Genomic DNA, 13,514 nt, shown 5'->3' with positions numbered 1-13,514 from the left:
TTCTTAGCGGTCGTTAACAATCTTGATCTAACTTCCCAAATTTTTATTTCATAGATATAATTATTATTATTACTAACATTTAACTTTTTCTAGTAAGAATGGAGAATCAAGTACATATTGGTATTTACTTTAAAATATACCAAGAGTGTAAATGTTTTTTTATTTCCTCAGGTCCTGCTGGAACGGGAAAAACGGAGACCACGAAAGACTTGGCGAAGGCGTTAGGATTACTGTGCATCGTCACAAATTGCGGTGAAGGGATGGATTATGTGGCGATAGGAAACACACTGAGTGGCCTGGCACAGTGCGGAGTATGGGGTTGCTTTGACGAATTTAATCGCATCGATATTTCTGTCTTATCGGTTATCTCTACTCAGCTTCAAACTATACGCTCCGCTTTGATGGCAAAAGCATCAAGATTTATGGTAAGAAAATATAAAAGAACGATAGTGCAACTTCTCCGAAACTTCTTATCAAGTATTTTAAGTATTTTAAAAAGCTCGCTGTTTCCATCATGTATCTATCTTTTTACGTATAAATCATGTACAATAAATCATCTTATTCTCTCTAACGTATCAATATCAATTTAATTTTTTTAATTGAATCGCATGTTTTTACTGCCGCTATTTTATGTCACATTTCGAGATAAATCCAACGATACGTGTGACAAGTACATTCAAACAATAATTTGTCTTGAATATTTCTATAAAAAATTGATAACAAATATTAAGTTTGTCCGGTATCTTTTACTCGTGGCGCGTGTCCCACGACACGAGAGATAAATCGAATTAAATTTATTGAACCGATATGCCTCTATTTACCGCAATAATTACCACGGTATGTAGATTAGCGCGTACACCAAACTCGATTAGTCACAGTCTAAAAATTTCATCACTCTGTATTTCGATATTTATCACTATCCTTTCGTTGTCATCTCTCGTCACCAGTACCAATAAACCAAATTTACGTCTAATTAAATTTAACCACTCTGTGCAACCGCAGTTCGAGGGGCAAGACATAGTGCTCGACTCGAAAGTGGGCATATTCATCACAATGAATCCAGGGTACGCGGGTCGAACGGAACTTCCGGAATCGGTGAAAGCGCTGTTCAGGCCAGTGGTGTGCATAGTTCCGGATAACGAGCTGATTTGCCAGATAAAGCTGTTCAGCTCCGGCTTCTTGACCGCCAAAGTTCTAGCCAAGAAGATGACTGTTCTGTACAAATTGGCACGCGAACAACTGAGCAAGCAGAACCACTACGACTTCGGTCTGAGAGCACTCAAATCCGTGCTCAATATGGCCGGCCACCTGAAGAGGACTTCCGGTGACCTGGCTGAAGACGTGGTACTCATGAGGGCGCTTCGAGACATGAATTTGCCGAAATTTATTTTTGACGACGTCCCATTGTTTCTGGGATTAATCGCCGACCTCTTCCCAGACCTTGACTGTCCGAGGGTTCATTATCCTGATTTTAACAACGCTGTTAATCAAGTACTGGAGGAGCAACGATATATTATCTTGTCTGAGCAGGTAGTATTTTTTGCTTTAAAACAATTTCATTTAAAAAGCACACGAGTAAGAAAAGTAATAAATTTGTATTTATCGATTTATGATTTTCATATCGTTCGATGGCTAAAAGAGTATTTTACATAATCGAACAAAGAAGACGATCTGCTATATGCAAAGATACGTTATGGTTTGAAAATAAAAAAAATAAAAAGTTCTCGATATATAGATATAAATCATTGGACACTTACAATCGTCTTCCTAAAAATTATCATGGAGCGTATTATTCCATCAGTATCGTAAATATTCCAATTGCAAATTAATATAGCGAATAACAAAATTCATGAAAGTGTCCCAACTACACAGATTGACAAAGTGGTGCAACTATACGAAGTAATGATGACTAGACACTCGACAATGGTGGTTGGACCGACAGGAGGGGGGAAGACCGTCGTGATCGAAACTCTTTGCAAAGCTCAAACTCGTCTCGACAAACCTACCAAACTCTACATTTTAAATCCAAAGGTACTGCGTCGTTATAATTAACTCCTCGATGCTCACAATCATAACACGAACGCGTAATAGAAATATACCATTTATACAAATCCGTGATATATTCAAGATCAAGATCGACACACTTAACCTTTTATTTTCTACGTAATAAATAAAATTGTTCTCAGGCGTGCACCGTGAACGAACTTTATGGTGTGTTGGATCCAGCGACACGCGATTGGACAGACGGTCTCCTGAGTTGTATTTTTCGGGAAGTGAACAGACCATTGAACTCGAACAAGGATGAGAAAAAATATATTTTGTTCGACGGTGACGTAGATCCACAATGGATCGAGAATATGAATTCCGTGATGGACGATAACAAATTATTGACCCTGGCCAATCAAGAAAGAATCAAGATGCAGAATCATTGTAGTCTACTGTTCGAGGTGATTGTAACTAAATCGGTCGATCGTGTATTACTTTTACGTGCACGATTTGAATTAAATAGGATACAGAAAGAGAGAACTCGTTGGTTGACTGAATAACGATTTTCACTGAATTTTTTTTATAAAAGGTAGGCGACCTGCAGTACGCCTCGCCAGCGACTGTATCCAGAGCCGGCATGGTGTACGTAGACCCAAAAAACTTGGGTTATCAGCCTTACATGGACAAATGGATACGGAGCAAGAGCGAATCGGACCAGGAGATACTGAGCGGAATGTGCGAGAAATACGTGCACGGCGGGATAGCTCTCATTATAGAAGGAATGCTCGGGTTACAACAAGTTACACCGCTTAAGATGATCATACCACAAACCGGACTGAACATGGTAGCAATTAAACTTTTATACGCTAATTAATTCGTCCTTTTATGTGAATGCAGAATGTCGAAAAAGAAACTGCGATCTAGCCACTTGTAACTTATCAGGGAAAGAATTTGTACGATTCAAGATCGAGTATTAATGAACTTTGATCGAGTGTTACGATTAATATGGAAAAAAAGGAAAATTTGGATCGTAAGATTTAAGAATATGTAGTATTCGAAAATAGAACCAAAGAATCGTTCCGAATAATTTCAAAAAATTTAACTTAAAATTTGCTACAATTCCCTAATTCTTTATCCAAAAGTTTCCTATCTGGTTCACATTGACAATCTATAATTTCTTCGCCTAATTGCTTCAAATTATGTCAAAAATCAAGTATAGAATTACTAGCGAGCGTCTTTGGTTCAGGTAATACAACTTTGTTACGTATTCGACGGTCTCCTCGCTATTATGGATACTCGATCAACTCCTACTACCAAGACCGAGGAAGAGGAAGAAATAAGGGCAGAAGCGTTATTCTCCAGAGGGGAAATTCTCGAGGCGATGTACATTCAAGCTTGCTACTGGTCCTTAGGAGCCTCCCTGGTGACTGAAAATAGGCCTGACTTTGACGATTACATAAAGAGAACTTCTGGATTCATGCTTGTCCAAGATACCGCTGAAAAACGAGCTACTGTGCGTGAGTTTCGGAAACTAAGGATATTTTTATTTCTATACATATCCATCGTCAGCCAGTCAATTTGTGTTCAAATTCCTGGCAATTTGTTTGAAACTATGAAAAACGAGCAGAGAACTCATTGGACGATCTAAGACACGTTGAACTCGATGCCATCGCAATTTATCATTTTTTTTTTCGTTTAACTAAAATAAATAAATACAAAATGAATAAATTCTCGAATTGTCACCAGGATACATACCCGTGACGGAGAAATTGTTGTACGATTATTTCTTGGATTTGGAAAAGAATATATGGATCCCATGGAAAGCTCTGGTCCCTAATTATGTCCATGACAGACAGAAAAATTTCTCCGATATTTTGGTTCCTACCATAGACACTCTAAGAACTACGTGGTTCGTTAACATGATGAACGAACGAGATCGGCCAGCTCTTTTAGTTGGCGAAACTGGTACTTCGAAAACCGCTATAATTCAAGAATTTCTTCGAAATCTGAGCATCGAGAAATACGTAAGTTTTAGGATATACGTAGGATTTAAAATCGAAAAAAATTAGTCAATGTAACGCGAAAGAAACAATATGGAGAAAAGAAGAAATTTATCGTAAAAAATCCAATATCAAGTATACGTATATAGCCTTGTCGTTTCACTTCCCCGATCTCTGATGCTATTTCCATTAGAATCAACTTCTCATCAATTTCTCATCGAGGACAACTTCGATGGACGTGCAAAAAAATATAGAGGCTGTTGTGGAAAAGAGAACGAGGGAAACATATGGACCACCTCCTGGTAAAAAGTTGTTACTCTTCATCGACGACATGAATATGCCACTGGTGGACACTTATGGTACCCAGCAACCTATCGCGCTTCTCAAATTTTTGTTCGAAAAGGGTGGATTCTACGATCGTGGAAAGGACCTTTCATTAATGTACATGAAAGATATGTGTAAGTTGATTTATCGAGTTTTCTCTTTCAACATGATATCGATTTAAAATTCGGATTATGAAGGGTTTATTATTTTACAAGGTTATTTAGCGGCAATGGGAAAGCCTGGTGGAGGAAGGAACGAAGTGGATCCAAGATTCATCTCCATGTTCTCCGTCTATAACGTTATATTTCCGGCAAATGAGACGCTTTGTTACATTTACACAAGCATACTGAGCGGACACTTGCAAACATTTTCAGAGGAAGTGCAAGCAATTGCAGAAACCCTGGTGCAAATTACTCTGGACCTCTATCAGGTATTTCTCCTTTAACGAAAGACTGACTTACACTGATCGATCTCCTAGCACTTTGCTCCTTTCTCGATTCTTAAAATTTAACCAGACATAATTTCTCACTTTCCTATTTTTTCAGAGAGTTACTGCGGAATTATTACCCACGCCGAATAAATTCCATTACATTTTTAATATGCGAGATTTGTCGAGAATTACGGCTGGACTTCTTCAAAGCCATCCTGATTATCTTCCAAAAGTGAAACAGATCGTTAGACTTTGGAGAAACGAGTTCGCTAGAATTATATGCGATCGTTTGATAAACGAAGACGTAAGTAATAGAGGAAAGAAAGGAAATCTTTGTATGTAAATTAGAATTCGATCGTAGGACGAGAGTATCGTAGCTACATACGTGAAAGAGAAGATCGAAGAACATTGGGAGGAAGAGCCTGACGTTATCAAATATGTAATGAGGGATCCTCTGCTGTTTGGTGATTTTAGAAACGCCATTAACGAGGGGGAACCACGATTCTACGAAGATTTGTTGGATTACGAGGCTGTCTACAGTTTGTTCCTAGAGGTAACTAACATTCCTTGGTAGAAAACAAAAATTTCGACCACTTACTGTTATTTGGGCGAAATCAAATGCAAAAAAAAGCTTTATACCGAATTTTTTCCTTACGTTTTCGCAGAAAATCACCTCGTTTTTCGATCGTACTATTATTTCCACTCCTCCTTGCATTAAACTATTTTCCACAAAATTGACTTTTCAGATCTACGAGGATTATAACGAGAGAAGCGTGACCACTTTGCAAATGGTCCTCTTTAACGATGCGCTGCAGCACTTGACTAGAGTTCACCGTGCACTCAGAATGCACAGAGGGCACGTTTTGGTGATTGGCATCGGTGGAAGTGGCAAGAAATCTGTGATCAAATTAGCAGCTTACGCAGCCAACTTCCAAATTTTCGAAATTAATCTATCTCGAGGCTACAACGAAGCTTCTTTTCGCGATGATATGAAAACACTGTACAACAAGGTTGGCGTAGACAATCAGAGAATCGTGTTCTTATTTACGTCTGCTCATGTCATCGACGAAAGTTTTCTGGAGTTGGTAAACAACATGTTGATGACTGGTGTCGTACCAGCGTTGTTCACCGACGAAGATAAGGACGAAATCGTCAATTCTTGCAGAAATCAGGCTGTAGATGCTGGCTTCGGTATCACTAGGTTTGCTTTAAGTTTTTCCAGTAGAATTCGTTGAAGAAAATTTATGGAACAGAGATTAATACGAAAAGAATGAAATAGTTTCGTATTAATTACTTTGACTCCTCGATCGTGAAAAGACAAATAACAGAGGTATTCTTGCTATGCTTCAGAGAAAGTGTATGGTCATATTTCGTGAAAACCAGCCTTCAAAATTTACGGATAGCGTTGTCGATGAGTCCATCGGGAGATTTATTAAGGACAAGATGTCGAAGTTATCCTGGTCTGGTGAACAGTACCACCATAGACTGGATGTTCCCTTGGCCTGAACAGGCTTTAGTTTCCGTGGCTAACGTCACTCTTAGAGACGTATGTAATTGTTTGGTCAATTTTGAACGATTCAATTCGAAAGATCTTTTATTCATAAATGCAAACAGATCCACAGTAATATCTAGAACTTATGAATTGTACAATCTTTTTCAGCACCCAAACGTATCACAAACTTACAGAGATGCCCTAGTAGAACATATGGTGTTCACTCATAAGACTGTCTGCGACTACACGGTGGAATTTCAAACGATACTACGAAGAAGAAATTACGTGACTCCCAAACACTACTTAGATTTTATAAACAGTTATCTGCATCTGTTGGTAGAAACAAGGGATTACATAAATTCACAATGTGATCGACTTTCCGGAGGTTCGTAGCGAAGGTTTTCAACTTTTGCACAGCGTTTATTACCTGTTCGCTGAAGCATTGAATTTAAAAATTAAAAATCGACGCTCAAAATAGTCGGAGAAATTAATTGATCGTAATTACATCGTAAAGCATCTTCGAGGGAATATTTTAATAAAATGTGAAATTGTATTTTTTTAAATTTTAAAGGTCTGCAGAAGATCGCGGAAGCCTCGGTGACTTTGAACGAGTTAAATCAAATTCTGGCCGTGCAAAGGGTAAAAGTAGCTGATCAGACGAGAAACTGCGAGCGACTATTGGCTTCTATAGGAGAAAGTACGAATATTGCGATGGAAAAGAAACAGCTGAGCGAGCAGGAAAGACAAGCGATAGAACAACAGAGGAAGATTATCGACAAGGAGGAAACGGAAGCTAAACAGGCGTTGGCTGACGCGCAACCTGCCTTAGATGCAGCCAGAGCGGCCCTTGGGGAACTCGAGAAAGCAGACATTACTGAAATAAGGTTTGTTAACTTTTCTTTCTGTTTTGCAAATATACAAAAAATATATATAAAAAAGATATAACAGAAATTTAATGTTTTGCACTGTTGCAAAAACATTAGAGAAACTTGAGTAAACGTCGTTACTGACTTTAATTTCCCTTGGGAAAACACAGCTCTCGAATAAAATTTCTAGCAGAAATTCATTTCCTTGGAACATGGAAATAAATATAAAAACATGTGAAAAATATTAAACGCGTAAAAAGTGTACAAAATATTAAAAATATTTTTAGATCGTTTGCAACTCCGCCGGAACCTGTGCAAATCGTCTCGGAATGCGTGGCGATGCTGCGAGGCATAAAGGACATTTCTTGGAAAGGTGCAAAAGGAATGATGAGCGACCCAGCATTTCTACGACAATTGCAAGAGATGAACTGCGATAAAATCACGTTGAAACAACAACAAACAGTCAAAGCTCATTTAAAGAAAACTACCAAATTGGATCAAATGCAGCACATCAGCAAGGCTGGGTACGGATTATACAGATTCGTACTCGCTGTGCTAGATTACTGCGCCGTTTTCAGAGAGGTACGATATTTAAATTTCAACGTGTTGTCGGAGCGAGATAAATTTCTCTAACGCATAATTCTAACAAAGCACAGCTGAAACACGGAATTTTGAGAAAAGGAAAACTGTAAATTAGAATGAACAAGCGAAATAAATGTCTGAAACTCGCAACTTTAGTGAAACAGAGTTAATATCTAAAGTTCCAAATTTGAGTGGAACGACATAAAATAAAGGTGAAAATTTTATCTCAACGTTGAATCCGTCGTATTTCCTCAGGTGAAACCAAAGATAGAACGCGTTAAGGAATTAGAAGCTGAATCGGAACGAGCACGAAAGGCCTTGGAAAGAGAAGAACGAGAATTAAGGAGGCTTGAGAGAGCTATTGCCGATTTGAATATAAAATATGAAAATGCTATGGAAGAAAGACAAAAATTGCAAGAAGAGACAGACTTGCTTCAGAGGCGTTTAATAGCTGCTGATAAATTAATTAGCGGATTGTCTTCTGAAAATGAACGATGGAAAAAAGATTTGGAGACGCTGCATGGCCAAATAGAGAAAATTACTGGCAATTGTTTGCTTTCCGCTGGATTTCTCGCATATTGTGGACCATTTTCTTACGAGTATAGGAATCAGATGGTATACGACGACTGGTGGAACAGTATAGTGCAAAAAGGAATTCCATTCACGGATACGTTCAAGATCCAGACGGAGCTAAGCAGTGACGTTGAAATTAGCACGTTAGCGAGATACTTTTATTCTACCTTTTTGTTATTTTTTATTCTACTCTTTTCTCCCGTTTTTTTTATTTTTATAAATAATAAAAAAGTTCATTAGACGATTTATTTAAGATGGACATCCGAGGGCCTACCACCTGACGAACTATCCGTGCAAAACGGAATTCTAACTATGAGAGCATCGAGATTCCCTGTTTGCATCGATCCTCAGCAACAAGCTCTGAACTGGATTAAGAAGAAAGAACAGAAGAAGAATTTAAAGATCCTATCGTTCACTGATTCAGACTTTTTGAAGCAAGTGGAGCTTGCAATAAAATACGGTCTTCCAGTTCTATTTCAGGACGTCGATGAAATTGATCCTGTTTTAGATAACGTCCTATCGAAGAATATACAAAGTATTTCATGTGTATTTTATGTTGAAAAATAAATGGATATGGGAGATAAAATTTTATTGCAGATGTGGGAGGTAGAACGTTCGTGCTTCTCGGTGATAAGGAAGTGGATTATGATCCAAAATTCAGGATGTACCTCACTACGAAGATGTCAAATCCCATATTCGATCCTGCTGTATATGCCAAGACCACCGTGATCAATTACATGGTGACCCTAGGGGTTCGTTCTGAACATTTTTCTTTCATTTCAATTATCCCTATAATATAATTGCAAATTTAAATAAATACTCCGCTCTATCCACGAATGGTACTTTCCATCCTTCTTAAATTAAAGCGAAACGATAGTTTGGATAGCTTAGAAAAATCTCTTTTCAAACGACTAGTAGAATGTCTGATAAAAAAAGAACCTTTGCTGAAAAGAGTACGAGATGAAACGATGGTTACCACGATTTAAAAGAATCTCTGCTAGAAAACGAATATCTGACTACTAAGGAATTGTACGTATACAAATAAAAGAATTAAAGAAATGAAACTATCAAATTCTAGGGACTGGAGGATCAACTACTATCAGTGGTCGTTCGAACAGAGAGACCAGACATCGAGGAACAACGAGAAGGCTTGATCATCGAGACCAGCGAGAACAAGAACCTCCTGAAACAGTTAGAAGACAGTTTACTTCTCGAAATTGCTACGAATAAAGGCAATATGTTAGATAATATCGAGCTGATAGAAACTCTGGAAAGCACGAAATCTAGCGCTGCAGAAGTAATGAGAAAGTTATATCTAGCTGAAGTGACAGCTTCTGACGTGAACAAGCTCCGAGATGGATATCGATCAGTGGCAAACAGAGGAGCGTTATTGTTCTTCGTTTTGGCTGACATGGCCATGGTAAATCCGATGTATCAGTATTCTCTGATCAGCTACGTGGAGGTGTTCATTTATTCGCTGAGGAAAGCGCTGCCGGATCCAACGTTACAACGTCGTCTGCAGAATATTATCCCAATGCTGACGAAGAACGTGTACGACTATGGTTGTACGGGAATTTTCGAAAGGCATAAATTATTGTTCTCGTTTCAAATTTGCACGAAATTGGAGCAAAGTATAGGGAACGTCAGTCAACGGGAATTGGACTTTTTCATTAAGGGAAGTATCACTTTGGAAAAATCGCCAAAAATTAATCCTACGGAATGGTTACCGGCTGCTGGATGGGCAGATTTGTTGAAACTGAGTAACGATTTTCCATACAAGTTTGGAAACATTGCGGACGAACTGGCTTCACACGCGGATGACTGGCAAGCTGTAAGTGGCGACCAAACTCGTTTCTTTGGACGTTTATTGTTATAATTTTCATCGAGTCATTCGACAGTATCGTAAAAATTCTCAGAGTAATTAATACCGCGTTGCTACTAAATATGAAAATTTCAATATTACCAATTGATTTCAGACGCAATAAACTCAGCGTTGCCATTTTAAAGAACATGTAGGTATTAAATAAAAATCTTTCAGTGGTACGACACGGACGCCCCAGAGGCTGTGGACTTTCCTCTGGACTACTCCGCCAAATTGAAACCCTTCGAAAAGCTTATGTTGATACGCTGTTTCCGCGTCGATCGAGTTTATCGGAGTGTGATCGATTACATCAGCGAGACTATGGGAGAAGAATACATCACACCCCCTCACATTAGTCTCGAATTAATCTTGGAACAAAGCACGCCTACAATGCCTGTTATTTTCATTCTAAGCCCTGGATCTGATCCTTCCTCGGAACTAATGAAATTGGCAGACAAACACGGTTGTGGAGGCGGAAAATTCAAATATTTGTCCCTTGGACAGGGTCAGGAGAAGGTAGATTATTTAATTTGTTAATTATTTAATTGACCCCCGTAGGATCGAAGTTCTTTAGACTTTGAGAAAAATTGACGCATGCTTTCTTCAATTTGACATTTCAGACTGCGATAGAGTTGTTAGAAGTTGCAGTGTCTAGAGGACAATGGTTAATGTTCCAAAATTGTCATTTACTGTTAAGTTTCACCAGAGAACTAGAGAAACTGTTGGATGAAGTTGGAAAACCTCATCCCGATTTCCGGTTGTGGCTCACGACTGATCCGACTCCCACTTTTCCTATCGGAATATTGCAGCAATCTTTGAAAGGTTACTTCAGAGTAAACAAATCCTTTGCCATTTCTTCCTTTAAATAAGCTTTTATGAAATAATGTTCAATTTGTGTTTTTAGTGGTCACAGAGCCACCTAGTGGATTGAAATTAAATCTCCAGAATACTTATTTAAAAATCAGGCCTCGAATGCTTGAAAGTTGTGCACATCCTGCCTACAAACATTTAATTTACGTATTAGCATTCTATCACGCGGTTATTCAAGTGAGTCAGACCAGAATTAACCCAAGTATTACTTAACCGAGTAAGAGCGAAGCCTCGTATATTACGATGAATTGACTGTTTGATTACGCTCGGTAGGAGAGAAGGAGATACGACAAGATTGGCTGGAATATAAATTACGATTTCAATGAATCGGATTTCAATGTATGCTGTATTATTCTGAATACTTATTTGACCAAGGCGTTCACAGCGAAAGATCCCAGGCTCCCTTGGAACAGCTTGAAATATTTGATAGGAGAAGTATGTTTTATGCATGACTAGCCAGAGCTTTGTCTTTTACGATATTTAAGAAAGGTAGTTTAGTTTTAAACGAGATTATCTTGTTTTATCGCCTGTCGTAAAACATTCCGAATATGACACGGATTTTAAAGCATTTCGAGTAAAAGAATCTGCAGTTCTTAGATATTTGCCGAACTTTCAAACATTTGACAATTTTAAGTAGAACTTCTTTTTTACAACTTCTCAATGATTAAATTCAAAAATTTGAATTTTATACGAATTCAGGTAATCGTCTACGAAAAGCTACTCTAAACATCTATTTTTCCAATCTTCAGCTAAGAAATTTTAAATTTTACGAAATTTAGGTAATGTACGGTGGACGAGTGATAGACAGCTACGATCGTCGAGTATCCGAAACCTACATGGACGAATACTTCGGAGATTTCCTTTTCGACAGCTTTCAACCCTTCCACTTTTATCACGACGAGGAAGTCGATTACGTGATCCCCCCGGAAGGCGAATTAGAAGATTATCTCGAGTTCATCGAGGGATTACCTCTGGTGAACAGTCCAGATGTCTTTGGACTGCACCCAAATGCCGAAATTGGCTACTTCACTCAAGCTGCGAAAGAAATGTGGAACAATCTTATAGAACTGCAACCACAAACTGGTAAGCACGCAATCAAGGTAGTTTGATAATGGGATTAATCGATTTGTCGTCTGAATAATTGGAGGGTTCATAACAAAAACAAGCTTCGTCATTTTTTATTTCTTTTTCTTTTTTAGCGAGCAAAAGAATATCGTAGATGTCTCAAATAATCCTACTTTATGTTAGAACGTAAATTACTTGTATATCGTAGAGCAGAATCATGAAATTGTAGATCTTTCGATTAAGATAAATTTTTGTATGAGCTACGTTCGAGTTGCATTAATATTATAAAATTGAAAAATTTGACAAGCTTTCGTTCCAAATTGTCCAATTCTCCAATTTATCGTTCTGATATCGTGCTATAAAAATGTATTTCTCTCTAGTACGCCTGGATAAAAGGAGTAAGTTTTTTCTACAAATAACTGTCTACAAATAATTCTCTTTTTGTCCGAATTACGAGAAACATTGTTTTATTATTTAGAAGTCAGTGGAATTGGAATAAGTAAAGATGAATTTATCGACAACATTGCGAAAGACATATTGAATAAAGTTCCTGTCGAGTACGATCTCGTTAAAGTGAGGAAACATTTTGGTCCAACGATAACTCCAACCACGATTGTTCTTTTCCAAGAATTGGAGAGATTTAATACGCTGATTAGAGTAATGAGGAGGACATTAACGCAGTTGAGAAAGGTCTATACTTCCTTCCCTCTCATACAAGCGTAAATCAACTTTCAACATTTCAAAGCTTCCACGAGTATACGACTTTATTGATTTCCGAAATAAAAGAAACGCGCTAGAGTGAAATTTCTCCTGTGATAGGCTAAATGTGATTTTCTTTGATAATCTTTTAAGGATTGCATATTTTTATATTTATATATCGTTAGGCTATCGCTGGAGAAATTGGAATGGACATGACCCTCGAAAATATATCCGCGGCATTATACAATGGCGTATTGCCGCAAGAATGGGCCATACTAGCGCCAGACACGAGGAAAAATCTTGGTGGATGGATGGAACATTTCGAGAAGAGGATACAACAGTACACTAATTGGGTGAGATATTACAATCAGCATAGATTCTACGATTTATTGATTTATCGAAAACATTGAAAATTATCTTCTTCTTCTTCGTTAAATATCCAATCGAAAATAAAATTCGCTTGGCGAAAGATTTCAACATTAAATAAAATATTGAACCAAAGTTCTTGTACCAAAGTTAAAAGAACCGTTTCTAATAGATTTTTCTAAAATTATTAGTCTACGACGAGCGAGCCTATAGTTCTCTGGTTAGCCGGGCTACACATCCCGGAAACTTATTTAGCAGCTCTCGTGCAAATGGCTTGTCGCAGAAATAGTTGGTCTTTGGATCGTTCTCTCACATACACAGCAGTATCGAGATTTACAAGACCTGAAAACGTAGAGGAAAGACCCGACCAGGTAACCAATAATTCATCATACATCACCAT

General features: G+C 38.0%; 1 protein-coding gene across 1 annotated transcript in view; it reads left to right on the top strand.

Annotated features, from left to right (window-relative positions):
• The window catches only part of LOC132906102 (dynein axonemal heavy chain 10), a 28,761-nt gene that overhangs the window by 14,512 nt on the left and 735 nt on the right, over positions 1–13,514 (top strand). The window contains exons 31-59 of the mRNA XM_060957969.1: positions 172–425; positions 1,003–1,530; positions 1,873–2,031; positions 2,187–2,447; positions 2,576–2,830; positions 3,233–3,503; positions 3,733–4,010; positions 4,180–4,444; positions 4,526–4,740; positions 4,856–5,044; positions 5,102–5,293; positions 5,487–5,941; positions 6,091–6,286; positions 6,401–6,617; positions 6,804–7,116; positions 7,386–7,680; positions 7,936–8,396; positions 8,508–8,788; positions 8,851–9,005; positions 9,332–10,084; positions 10,292–10,630; positions 10,735–10,936; positions 11,019–11,161; positions 11,258–11,419; positions 11,764–12,067; positions 12,430–12,447; positions 12,528–12,739; positions 12,934–13,101; positions 13,306–13,485. Of these exons, the coding sequence (XP_060813952.1) occupies positions 172–425; positions 1,003–1,530; positions 1,873–2,031; positions 2,187–2,447; positions 2,576–2,830; positions 3,233–3,503; positions 3,733–4,010; positions 4,180–4,444; positions 4,526–4,740; positions 4,856–5,044; positions 5,102–5,293; positions 5,487–5,941; positions 6,091–6,286; positions 6,401–6,617; positions 6,804–7,116; positions 7,386–7,680; positions 7,936–8,396; positions 8,508–8,788; positions 8,851–9,005; positions 9,332–10,084; positions 10,292–10,630; positions 10,735–10,936; positions 11,019–11,161; positions 11,258–11,419; positions 11,764–12,067; positions 12,430–12,447; positions 12,528–12,739; positions 12,934–13,101; positions 13,306–13,485 (7,721 nt within the window). The remainder of the gene's footprint in view (positions 1–171; positions 426–1,002; positions 1,531–1,872; positions 2,032–2,186; positions 2,448–2,575; positions 2,831–3,232; positions 3,504–3,732; positions 4,011–4,179; positions 4,445–4,525; positions 4,741–4,855; positions 5,045–5,101; positions 5,294–5,486; positions 5,942–6,090; positions 6,287–6,400; positions 6,618–6,803; positions 7,117–7,385; positions 7,681–7,935; positions 8,397–8,507; positions 8,789–8,850; positions 9,006–9,331; positions 10,085–10,291; positions 10,631–10,734; positions 10,937–11,018; positions 11,162–11,257; positions 11,420–11,763; positions 12,068–12,429; positions 12,448–12,527; positions 12,740–12,933; positions 13,102–13,305; positions 13,486–13,514) is intronic.

The sequence above is a fragment of the Bombus pascuorum genome, chromosome 4 (assembly GCF_905332965.1).
Source record: "Bombus pascuorum chromosome 4, iyBomPasc1.1, whole genome shotgun sequence".
Lineage (NCBI taxonomy): Eukaryota > Metazoa > Arthropoda > Insecta > Hymenoptera > Apidae > Bombus > Bombus pascuorum.
This window is presented reverse-complemented; position numbering and strand designations above follow the sequence as displayed.